This window comes from Diadema antillarum, unplaced genomic scaffold (genome assembly GCF_040938485.1).
Source record: "Diadema antillarum isolate AM-2024a unplaced genomic scaffold, OU_Dant_1.0 seq00001039_RagTag, whole genome shotgun sequence".
Taxonomy (NCBI): domain Eukaryota; kingdom Metazoa; phylum Echinodermata; class Echinoidea; order Diadematoida; family Diadematidae; genus Diadema; species Diadema antillarum.
Genome location: NW_027271870.1, coordinates 562,696 through 576,156, shown reverse-complemented (window position 1 = coordinate 576,156; position 13,461 = coordinate 562,696). Strand labels below are relative to the sequence as shown.

Below are 13,461 nucleotides of genomic sequence, written 5' to 3'. Positions count from 1 at the left end.
TTGTAGGTTAGAAACTATTTGTGTTAATTTGCTGTAATAGGGAGATAATTTGCATCTTCCAACTGGGGTCTCCACTCCATTCTTGATGACACACCTTCACTGGCAGTTTGCAAAGTATAGACTTGGATATCAAAGATGACTGATTTACATACCTCATAATCTGTGCTGTCCACTGTGTTATTATTATTTTTTTTTTGAGAGAGAAAACAAACAAAACAAAAAGACAAACTTCTGAAATTGTAATGACTGCATCTTATGCAAATTCCAAAGTCTGTAGATTATGTTTTCATAATAAGTACTTGAGTTCATGTCAGTAGTGCAACCATTGCAGACCTTTGTTATGCATTTTGGGGTTTATGTTTATCTGTCAAATATTTGCATATTATATCATTATCAAAATACAGTACGACTCATATTTTACAGACAAATTGTTACATTATTAGCTGGTGATTATAAAGGGGTTCTATTCTGAAAATTTTACAATGAAGACAAGCCTTTGTGCACATATTTGTACATACACATACACACACACTCAATATTATTTTTGCAAATGCTATGAGCATAATGTTGCACATTTTTTCTCTTCCATCGATATTTATCATGATGATAATTAGAATATATTTACAATTTGCCCTCTTTACTGAATGCAGCCACCACAGACCAACTGCCAATAGGCTTCATTGACGCTGTTACAAAATAAAAGTTCTTTTATGCTGGTGGGCATGTAGGGCAACAACGAAGGTTCTCCACCTCTGCCTGTCCAGGGCCAGCCAAGTCACCATTCCTCAAGTCTGGTTCAGCCTTCAGGGTCTTCAGCACATTCTGCACAGTTCTTCACCAGGTGTTCCTGGGCCATCCATTGCAGTAGCTGACAATAACTACCGTTATTTCTATTCTACAAACATGACAGCTAATTAGCTGTTGCCTTGATAGGCGTTTTCACATCAGCCCGATGTTTCGAAATAGCGCGCTATTTTCTGACTTGGGAAATTGGAAAATATCTCGAGCTTGGATTTTTATCGGGCTGATGTGAAAACGCCTGATGTTTGCTGTTATTATCATAATGTATCATTAACCTAAGTTAATTCCTGCGAGGCCCATTTTTTATTCTGATGCAATCATCATACATGCAGCGACACAGTTGTTGGTGCAAGGTGCAGCGCATAATCCTATTATGCCCACTCCAGTGCAACATGCACAATGTGGCCTATAGTACAAAGCCTTTCCACAGGAAGCATTTCTACCCTCATGTAGTAACTCTTGTTCAATGTTTTTTTCTCCTCATTTCAGACAACTCCTGGCGACCACGTCATTGACCAAGGAGATGATGGTGACAACTTCTACGTCATTGACACGTAAGTCCCTTGAGATTTCATTTATCGCCTTTTGGTGTGGTGCTAAACCTCAACAAGAAGGGCCCTGTTAGCAAGGTTTTAACTCATTCTCATCAGATGTCTCCTCAGGAGACCATTTGATGGGTTGAAGAAAGCAAAAACAAAAACAAATCTCGCAGCGCTTGCATTAGTTGATGCAATTCATGTAGTCTCAAAAGCTCAGACCTGTCGTTATTTTTTCTCATGAGTTCCAACACTTCACTGCATATATGCTAAATGGTATGTCATCTGAAATTGGTTTAAAGTGAGGAATGAATGGATATCACATCCCCCTCTGTTTATGATGGATAGAGAGATGAACAGACAAACAAATTGATAGACAAGCTGACAGACAAACTGACAGACAGAGATAGGGCCTCTATGAGTTCCTGGAAGCTGTGAATCTGAATCCATGCAATGCAAAGCGTTCATATATCTCCTGGAATGAGACGATGCAAGTGCAGCATGAAACAAGAACATCTAAACTTTCTTCCTCTCCTGGCAAGGGATTTGCATAGATCCCGTTCGTCAGGCGTAGGAGAAACAAAGGCAATGAGAGAGTCAGAACAGAGCCTGCGAGACGCCCAGACTAAGGACAAACTTGATGCAGTGGACAGTAAGAGGAAGATCCCCCTGGCTCTGCCGTATCGAGTATACATGTAGTGCTAGGGGATCTGAGCAACAAGTTGTAAAAGCTGATCTTAGACTGTGTACAAGCATTAAATTTCAGGCTTCAAGGGAGATTGTTCGTATAACTTGTACCCTTGAGGTGGGTCTTTATACACCAAAAGCTGTGAATGTTGTATCAGTATTGAAAGTCACATGCTGTGTCAAAGTGCAGTTAATGCCGCTTACTTACCTACTAACACATCTAGAACATGTTCCATTCTTTTCCTCTTAAGTATTACCTTGCTAATGTTACCGGTATATGGCAATATCACAACTTCTTAAAGATAGTATTGCATATCTTATCGCAATGTGCTGTACAATGTCGCAAACTGCAAACAGTGCAGGCAGCGAAAGTAATGGAAATACCGAGTAGGGTCAGCAACAGAGAAATTAGTAACAGTAAATATCTCAATGATGCCATCTCACAGTCTCAAATTATGATTAATCAGGAATGAAATTGCACTCGTGCTGTACAACTAACACAAAGTTTTTTGATAAAGAAAACAAGTAATAACAGTGGTCTGAATCATTGGATTCACTTCACCAGCTGTGTTGGATGCGCATAATATTTTTCCCGAGGTCCATCTAAATCTCTGGGAGGAGATTGCATACACAAAGTTGAAATGTGCAAGTGCAGAAACCTTCCTCAGCTACATTTGGGTGTTTCGTTAAATCCCGGCATAGTCAAGAGCACCAACACAACGTGTGTAAAGCGACACCTGCTGCTGTACTCCTGCGGATTCCCGAAATCCTTTTGGAGGAGTGATGATGCCATGTTGCAGGGCAGGCGCTGACAAGGACCACAATAGGACTTAGCAATGAGAGAAGTTTGGGAAGATGTAGATTTGTGGTTCGCTGAGCCGTCTCCTCATCTCACTTCTTCCTCCTCACTGTGGATGATATTGCTGAGGGATTTCATTGCCATGGCAACCCTCCGTCTGACGGTAATTCAAAACCGGACCCCTGCATGCATCAACAGTACGCTCCTTTTCTCATGCACGCTGACACTCTCTCTTTGCGGTCCCAAGCAACTGGCAGCACCCCTTTTGTCATTCTTGTTTTTCCATTCTCACCATCTTGTTCCCAGCTACCCTTTCATGAAGGGTCATGAAGAGTGACTCTGGGTGTACTGTTACACTTCCTGGAGGATTGGATGTGCTGGACTGAATCCTGCCATTTTAACCATCAGGTTTAGCAAATATAGTTTGTGGATGTAGTTGCTTGGGAAAGCATCTCTCCCATTTTTGGAGCCACTACCCAGGTAAACCGGAGCTTCTGCTAAGAAAAAACAAAACAAAAACAAAACAAAACTCACACACACATACTAAAAAAAACCAACAAAAACTAAATGAAACAATGATGGACAATGTGAAAAGAAGGAGGGGGAGTGACGATGGAAATGAATGTTAGCAAGAAGATATGAAAATGACAAGGAGGAAAAGAATAAAATGGAGACAAGGAGAAAAATGATAGAGTGAGACATTTACTGTAGTCAAGAAGTTTTTCTTTTCTTTATCATGTATGTGGGATACAGCTTTTCCTCAAGCGCTTTGAGGCATTAGATAGGGTGACTCAAGTTGGAATCGAGTCAATCAATCATGCTTTGTGCCTGATTTTAATTCTGTCCGTGCTCAGCGTCTAAACATATCCAGGATGACCGAAGCGTGGCAGACCGATTTGCTGAATGCAGCTCGTTTCTATCAATATCTTGTCACTTTACATCTCGTGGAGACATCATTTGTGAGTTGCAGAGAAATTCTTGGGGTTTTTTTGTGTATTTTGTGACCAAAGTGATTGTGTCATGGCCTATTGATTGTCAGTACACAACAACAACAACAGCAACAACAACAACAACAACAACAACAACAACAGTAGTGAGTGTACAAACTAGAGTATAAGGAATTACAAAGAATGTTCAGCAGAGCTCAAGGTGATGAAATTGCCTTTAATAAGGAAGAGCTCCCTGTGCTGGGGAGTCACAGCATCTCGTTCAGGTACATGTGCCCCTGATCGATGTGGTGGGGGCAACAATTACAGCATCCAGGTGCTGGTTGCAGGAGGAACGAGATGGGACCATGGCATTTAGAGATTTAAAGAGGGAGAATGGCTGTATGTCATCGTTGCAACAGGGAACATTCAGAGAAGATGAAATGAAAGAGAGAGTGACCTATAGGCTTCCCTAGAAGGAAAGTTGTGCGAGGAGGCGGAGCAGGAGGAGGGAAACTGTTGGTACGCCAGCAGGAGGATAAAGATGTACATGTAAGTGCGTGTTGTCTACGTAGATATTTTGTCAAATTATTTTGCACCTAATGCGCCCTTCACTGTATGGCCATTGAGACAAACTGTGATATGGAGTTTCATTTGAATGAAGTTATGTGCCATAAGCCAACCAAAATGTCCACAGAAAAATTGCACACTGGAATGCAATGATTTCCAACTCCTTACAGCGTTCGCTCTGATGATTTGCAATGAGAATGCTCCTGATTTTTTTTTTCCAATATTTGTCATGCGACCTTCACTCGCTGTCTGTAATCCTTCTGACAACCACACAAGAAACCTGTTTCCAGCTGCTAGGGCTGTTGCTATGTACCACAGCAGTAGTCACTTCAGCAAACTACCGAAGTAATTGCGCTGCACGTAACGTTAAAAAGTCACTATTTCCATGAACTTCACTAATGTGCGCTTCGTTGTGAATGGAAAGCTCAAGCGTGGCATTTTTTTTTCTGTGTTGCCAATTTGCTTTCCCTGCGAAAATGGGCCAAGCGTCACGGAGGAAGATCAGCTTCTATGCATCTACAAGAAATGGGAAGAGGAGTCTTGGATGGTTGATTGTGGTAAACCCATCAGTTTTGAGTCACAAATTCACGAGTGATGAATTGCTACCGCTTGAAAGATTACCACCCTGGAATCATGCGCTTGTTACCCTTGTTTCCCAGGGTCGTGGGTTGTTTTTCTTCTTTTTTTTCACAGAAATTTTGCATCACACCGCACCTAGGACACGTAGTGGAATGCTGCCAGTTACCTTTTAGCAGCAGATAAAGCCATGGAAATTTTGCCACAAGTCTGTTTTACTCATTTTACTGTACTTGCCTTGCACTGTCCATGGCCAGAGCTAACATAGTACCGTATCAGCAGTTATTTTTGCGTACCGATATTTTCACGAATGACGAGGTCAGGGACATTTTCGTGAGATGCTGTTTTCGCGAATGGACACTGAGGCTATCATAGGTGCTCTTACCCTAGCGCATGGTGACATTTTCGTGTGTTGTTAAATTCGCAGTCAAATTGTGATCTGCGAAATTTGCAAAAATTAAACCCTTGCGACCTATAAATATTTTTTTCTCTCCAGTGATGGGGTAGCAATGACTTTCATTGATGAGACAGGGGAAGTCTATACCCCATCAATCTGATGTACCTAATTCGAGAAAATGAACCAATCTAATTGCAACCCAGTTTGTCCTCAAGTACTACTACTACTATAACTTCAAAAAAAAAGGGGAGGGGAACCTGGTAGAATGGGTTTCTTAATTCAGAGAGAAAATCTGTAGCTGTCATCCTGACAAGGTTTGCTCCTTCATCATCTGGACGTAGACCTTCCTCATCCTTATCATCTTCCTATTTTTCCTCACTTTTTTTTCCTTTTCTCATTTCCACCTTTTTTTTTCATTAATCTCAATCACCTTGTTGTGTATTAATCATGTTTGTATGCAAAGTACCTACTGTAGGCTTACTGCTAATGTACATGTCCACTTTTGTAATAAAGTTGCCATTGCAATTTCTTACTTTTCATTTTTTGTCACTATCTTTCTCCGTCAGAATGAGACATTGTTTATGTCTTTCATACTTTTTTGTTTTGTTTGCTTGAACCATTTATGGTATTGGAAAAGGCTTTAGGTGTTTTTCATTTCAATACAACTTCTTATGCCTAATGCAGCCAGTTACACACTGTACCTGGTTCTTTTGTGAGTCTGTGTACACAACATACGCTCTTTACAGTCTTATCCATCATGCTGGCACAACTTCTAAAACCTTGCTTCTACCCATTTTTAAATAAACAATGTGAACATGTAGCTACCCTTGCCTATTCTGCTGATTCAAAAATCACAAAAAGAGTATGACGATAGAAAAGATACAGAATACTTGAAGTATGCAGACCGCGCACTGTTCAAAAGAACAGTGAACGCCTCTGATTATGGATGTGGAACTTGATCACACAAACGCGCAAGCTGTTGAAAGCATCAACTGGTGTGCATTTTAATACACAGCAGCAAACCCTGTATACATACATAGATACATAGTTTCCTAGGGGGCAAACATGATATTGGCTCATTGTAGGATCAGTGCCACATGTGAAGTGGTCGACAAGTCACCTCAGTTTTGTGGTCACAGGGAAACTTTAACATACTTAAAGAATTATAATAGTGTCCTTTATTTACTCAGTAGAGCACCGTGCTACGTTTGAAGAGGAAAACTGTGTGGCATTCCTCTGCCCAAATCCTGTACTTTGTGCTAAATGATATCTCTCAATCATAACCACAAAAATACAGGAAATCTGTCAGTTGACAGTTGGTTCAAATTTGCAGAGTTACACAGTGGATTCATTCGATATCACTTGCTTTGGTTCAGGTCTCCAAATGTTGGTGTTCTTTTCCACTAAAAAGGATAGTTAAAAAAACAACAAGGTGACAACAAAAACACTACAGAAGGTTGATGCTAGTGCAAATTGAGCTGAACAAGTATTGAATATGAATAGAATTTGAAATACTGGAGTTAATGTGGAGTTGATAAATTATGTGAAACAGTGCAATCACGTAATGAAGATGCACTGCAGATACCGTATTCAAAATGTTTTTCTCACTGCCAGTGGGATATGTGATATATCTTCAAGCTCTTTTCATCTCAAAATTCATCATGCATGTATCTGCGATTTACATTTTGATGTATCCAGAAAGTTATCATTTCTTCATATGTTATAAACTGAACATAAGGTCAGGCATTTTCTGTTTGCCATTTCCTGGTTCACCTAGGAAATTATGTTTGTCAAAGTGAAGGATTGGTGCACTGCTCTAAGATATGTTTTCAGTGCAGGCATATCTATAACAGTCTGTAGATTCAATGCGCTTTCTTTCTTTTTTTATCGCTAACTCAGATCATAAGATTGCTGGCTTCATTCATAGGTTTCCCTGAGAGAGAAAACGAATGTCAGAAAGCATTGACGTACACCACACTGGTACGTTCGTGTCTGAAAGCAGTCAGTAGAAAGGGAACCTTTTCACACTACGTCTTTTCTCAAGGTGACGCAGACTGCCAAGACCATTACTCACGATAATCACATTTTCAGTAAATTATCTCCAACACATTTGTATGTGATACGTCACACGTAACACTTGTTTTCTCTTCATGTGTTCCATCATACAGTGGCGAGTATGACATCTTTGTCAACGACAACAAGGTCGGTGCGTACAAAGGCACAGGAAGCTTCGGGGAGCTGGCTCTCATGTACAATACACCAAGGGCAGCGACAATCGTAGCGACAACGGAAGGAATCCTGTGGGCTCTGGTAAGGCTCCAGTATTGCAAGCATTTCCCTTCCCTTCATTTATGTCCACCTGTTTGGAATGTTGTATGAGTTGTGTTATTTCCTCAGTATATTGCAGAAAATTGGGTTTTTGTTTGTTTCGCTTTATTTCATGGTCTTTTTTTTTTGCTGCCAATTTAAACTGAGGCTAGCTAGCGTGACTTATGCTGATCGTGGTGTCCTGTAAATATGCGTGGGCCTTGGCAATAATGGCTGTATTGGCTGCAACGTATCACTTGACAAGGTCTAATAAACGTCAGTTCACTGAATGGCTATTAAACCACATTTGCGTGCCCTTTCAGCATCACCCTCACCCCCTAATGGTCTTTTAAACTCCCACTTCTGTTTGACTTCACCGAGTGCCCAGTCATGCCTGCACTTCGACATCAATGACAACATGGCTAACTCGGCTACCTCCATTCAAGGGAAGGAAGGAAATCTTAAACCATTCACTGGGAGTCAGTTCTGACAGCCTCATTGATGGACGTTGTATGTGAATTAAGTGCATTTCATAAGTGTGGCCCCATCATGCACAACGAAATGTCTTAATGTCAGAGTTCATTCCATCAAAGATCTCTGTGTGCTGATATTCTCACTTCTGTGTATTCATCAAATTAACACGGATACAACATACATTATACGAGCAAAATGGTGATATGTATTCAGCGTGACATAGTCGTTTAACAGTGAGAATTGCTTGAACGATTGGGGAAGGAAAACAATTCTAAAAATTGATAAATCTTTTCATGTTTTTATTATGTTAAGGTTGCGTGTTTGTTTTCCATTTTTCTTTCAATAACACAAACCTCATTGAAGATCTTTCAGTTTACATTTGTGCTTTTCTTTTTTAAAGATTGCTGTATACCTTTGTGATTCAGTGCTAACTTTGTGTCACGGTAAAACAAAAGCTAGAGCTTCAGCTAGTTAGCTTCCTTCAGGTTCATCACAAGTCAAGTAGTGCCCAGCATTTGTGGCGTATGACAGTTTTGTCTCCCAGCCATGCACAGAGATTGACATTGCATTCCCTCAGGACTGAATGTGAAAAACAGAATTATGCAAAATCCCTGAAGAAAGAAAATACAAATATATCTACTGCTGCATTAACAATCACCTGTTCTTTAAACATATGAATAAAAGAGAATTAATCAGTTCTCTGTCTCATGGATACAGAAAGTATTCCCCTCCTATTACCATTACCATAAACAAGTATTTTGTTTTGATATTTGGTACTTGATGTCTCTGGGCAAAGAGTGGTCAGAAAATGTCACATTCTTCCCAAATAGCCGCCTCCCCCTTTGCTTGTAGAAACAGAATTCTGTGAATGAAAGGTGATATCCATTTTGAACCATTTAAACTTGTATATTTTTGTAGTGTGCACATTGTTAGGTATGACATAAATCTACAGTTATAGTGTGAAACATAACTTCCTTGATCTTTGGAAAATGCTACAAATCATATACAGAGCAGCTACATACATGTAGATCAAGTTTGTTTCCCCCTTTGATGGGTGCTATAAAGATCTGATTAGGTGTAATTTGCCATTTCCAACATGGGATCCCCTGATTATGGCATCCTTGATGCAGTTGACCAGTCGTATAAATCACCACTGACAATAATATAGCCAGTTGGTATTATGCAACTTTGATAGATTGGTGTGACTGCCCCTCTTGTGAGCTAGAGTCAAATTAGATATTAATGTTGCGGATGCTGTTATGTGTGCTCTGGCGGTGTAGATGGAAATAACTCGATGCATTGAGTCTAAATGTACAGCTTGTATTTATTTTTTATGTGGAGGCTGTAATTGATTTTTTTTGTTTTTTTTTGTATGTCGAGCAGACTGGCCTCGTATGTAATTAATGTGCAGCTGTTATGTACCAATGAGTCTTTGTAATTACATAATGGTAAATTGAAGAGATTGTAACAGTCACTTTACGTTCACAATATAGCAATTGACTGTGATACCTAGGTTATTTTTTTTTTAATACTTGGCAACAAGTAGGAGTTTCGCTATAAATTTAGTGACAACTAGAAAAGCACTTTAGAGAGCACAGACCTCCACCAAGCAGCTCATTTCCACCTATTCACATGTGCTGAAAATCGCCCAATTTCCCACTATAGAAGCCTTTTGTTTACATCATCAGTTTCCATGGTCTGTACAGCATCTCGTCCATGCAGAGCATGCGCTTAACTACACATTCATATGCAAACCTCAAATACGTGCAGCTTGAACTCCCAAGTTCATTGACCCTGTCTGCCAAAAGAAGAAAAATCCTTCCAAAATTCAGAAAAATTCCCAGATCACTACCAAAATTCAGTCATCTACTCCTTGTGCCATTGTCAATTTTTCCTACAAGTTTCTTCCAAACCCGTTGACAACTTATTGAGTTATTTTGCTAACATTCAACCCAATGCCTACAAAAATAGTAACCTCCTTTATAGCAGAGGTTATGTAAATCATTAAACATGTTGCTGTTTATTATTCATCACTTGTTTTTAAGCTAAGCATATCGTTGTACGATGCCATCCGCAGATGAAAGCGTTGTGTAATATATAGGAGGGTCTTTGTAAGTGAGGGGGAGGACAACAACGAGGTAACAGACCTCTACTGTAACTTTATACAATCACTCCTGTCTCTTTTTATTTCTTTGGGAACAAGAACACCATTATATTCATTCCATGAAATTGCACAAAGATTGCAATGGACCCCCACCATGTCAGAGATTGGACCTTTTCCCAGTCCTCATTCAGATCTCACATGATACAATGCTCCTGGCGCGTGAACAAGAGGTAGTATGATAAAGGAAGTATAAACAGACCTTGCATGCAAATTCATGCAATCTGGGAAACATTTGATAGTTTTAATGTGCATTAATATGTTGAAATATTTAACACCATTAATATTTCCTTGAAATGGCAGTGGACCCCCAGCTGGTTTTACGTGTAATATATAGGGTAAGGAGCCTATCTCAGGGTGGTACAGTTGTAGTATTCATTCAAAAAGTGTCACTTTGCTTAAAGGCATAATTTACCATTTGTATAAGAAACAAAAACCCAGCATTAGTGCTTTAAAATAGTTATAAAATGTGAGTTAAGAATAGAAACAACCACTGTAAAAATTTGAATCCATATAATCGATGTTAAGTATATTGTTAAATACACAAAATGTGAACAATAGTTATAGAAAATTTTTTTTTCCAGACTAAACCCTCTGCAGTTACATTCTAATGAGAAAAATACTGATATCACCTTATATTTCAGGCTTTATAAAAAAAAATATATATATTTGGTAGGGTGTTTTGTGATACAACAGACCTACACATATGCATCAAATGTGATATCTTGAACATTTTTAAAATCACTGCTCCCAAAGGTAAACAGGACCTCTAACACTACCTCAAAGTGGCAGCATGGGTTTTTTAACCTGTCTTAGCATTCCATCCATGCTGACCATGCCAAGTAATAAAGCAGACCCTGCTATGATATGGTATTGCCATCCTCTGATAGAAGATGCCTGTGGCATTCAATTAAAGAGACAACAGTTGGATAGGTATCTCATTATTTCTCTCTTTCTCTCTCTTTTCCTGCCATGACGGGGCGATAGTTTCAGATGAATTTTTAAACAGAGGCTGCCCTGATTCAAGATGCAATTTATGGACGGATTGAAATAAGGGGCAAACCTCCAAGGGCTACAATTTTAGATTGAGAATGTGTTAATAGCATCTATACAAAATTCCAGTTATGTGAACTGCTTTAAATTTGAGTTGTGTTGATGTATCTTTCGATTCTACTAAGGACACAAGTGAGAAATGATTTTTTTTTTTTTCAGAGTAGAGTTGAATTGGTTAGTGTTGAGAAATGTTGCCTCTTTTTTTTTAACTGTCTTTTCCAAAGAGATTTTATACATTTTTCACAATGTCTATAGGTAGCATGGTAAGTTTGAGAATGATTACTCTTTGGGTTCATTTATGCTCAATTTGGCAGCCAGAATCAGTGTTTTGAAACGCCAGTCCAAAACAGCCTTTATGGGGGTACTGTTTAATGCTCAATTTTGTCGAGGTAGAGAAAGAGCAGATTTTGCAAACTTGTACTGTACATTGTTGAAAGCTACAATATTTGTAGATAGACCGCTATTGTAGTGAGCTGTTCCGCAATCATGATTTTGCGTTTATGCTTCCCAACAAACATGATCAGAGAGAAATTGCAGATCGTAAAGAAAGCTTTTTGTGTATCATAAATTTATCACAAACTGAGTCTGGGTGCAACTGTGTTTTGCACTATTAAATCATGTTTCAAAATGGTAATTAGAGCAAAAAAAAAGTTAAGCATAAATGTACCCTTTGAGAGCACAAGCAATGTAGCATACATATACAGTGTACTGCTCTATGCCTCAAGACAGCATGCAGATAACAGATGAGTCAAGAGAGAATTTCACTGCCAGCATAAATATCCCACACTTGATATATAACATACACACAGATATTGGAGCAGGGCTATATTCTTGCTGTCAATCAAACACACATGGGGTCTTTTCCACTACCAGCATATTCTTGATATCATTTCAGGGCTCATGGCACATTTCATCCAATTCAGAGAGTTGTTGAAAATTAATATTATGGCACATATCATAATGCAAGGAAATTCTATGTACATCCCTTGTCCACTGAACCTCATCTGAGCGCCTGTAATAATTGCAGCCAATTTCTCAGTATTTTGCTTGTGGGGAAGAAAAAAGAAGGGTCTTCTGTACAATTATTACTCTAATGTGTGTGCGCACTTCTAACTCTTGATTAGCTGACAGGCCAAATGTTGCCACTGACATGTTTGGCCAAAATTGAGAACCTGTATTAGCATGTACTGTAAAAGTGGTTTCTTTCACGTAGAGATACTTTTGCCGTTTCCATCGATGCCGCCTTTTTCGCGTGTGTTTTAAATTCGTGGTTGGCAAAATCTGTGAATTCACAGTCGGCAAAAACTGTTTTATTTTGCACATTAAAACCCAAATTATAATCCAATTATTCTTTTATTTATTCAATAGAAATTGAAATTAAATGCAGGCTTACCTAAAAACCCATCTCGAGTACTTTATAACATGCTTGTACCTACATTGCGCGGTATCGCTGTGTGTGTGTTGACCATCAATACACTCAATGCGCGGAATCTTCGTGTGTGCATGTGCGCAATAGCGTTGTAACAACCGGCGAGTTGAAAACATTTTCGTGTGATGTTGAATTCGCGGTTCAACTTCAAAGCGCGAAAGGCGCGAAAATAAAACCACCACGAAAGAAACCACTTTTACAGTAGATGTTTGGAAATACCAATGTCGGTGTGGTCTCATGTGAAATTTCTTGTTGCTAAGCATATGTGCACATTCGTGAGTGCACCATGAATGCATCAACTGCTACATTAACAGGGAAGTTCAATTTGCTTCAATGCAGACGAATCAACAGAAAACTCTTGTAGTATTTCAGGGATTGTTTGCGACTATTGAAATAGGCAGTTAATGTCAGTATTTGCATTTAGAAGAGTGAATGCATAAGTGAATTCGTGAAGTAAAAATTGAGCAAGTAAATCATCGCATAAAACCAGGAGAAGTGTTTGTGTGTGTGTGTGTATATAGGGGGGGGGGGTTGAATGAAGATGGTAATTATAGTTTGTCAAAGTGAATTCATATATAAAGGTGAATACATAAATGAATATCATATGGTAATGAATATACAAATGACAGATCTATATGATCATCTTACCCCGAGTAAGAAAAGGGGGGGGGGGAACAGGAACGGAAAAACGAACAGACACAGGAATAAGGCATGATGTGGGTACAAAACAATATAGGTGCGCTGA

The 13,461-nt window shown here is 39.2% G+C and overlaps 1 protein-coding gene across 1 annotated transcript in view; it reads left to right on the top strand.

Moving 5' to 3' along the window:
- The window catches only part of LOC139742938 (cAMP-dependent protein kinase type II regulatory subunit), an 82,835-nt gene that overhangs the window by 42,087 nt on the left and 27,287 nt on the right, over positions 1 to 13,461 (top strand). Inside the window, exons 6-7 of the mRNA XM_071653445.1 lie at positions 1,291 to 1,355; positions 7,461 to 7,602. Of these exons, the coding sequence (XP_071509546.1) occupies positions 1,291 to 1,355; positions 7,461 to 7,602 (207 nt within the window). The remainder of the gene's footprint in view (positions 1 to 1,290; positions 1,356 to 7,460; positions 7,603 to 13,461) is intronic.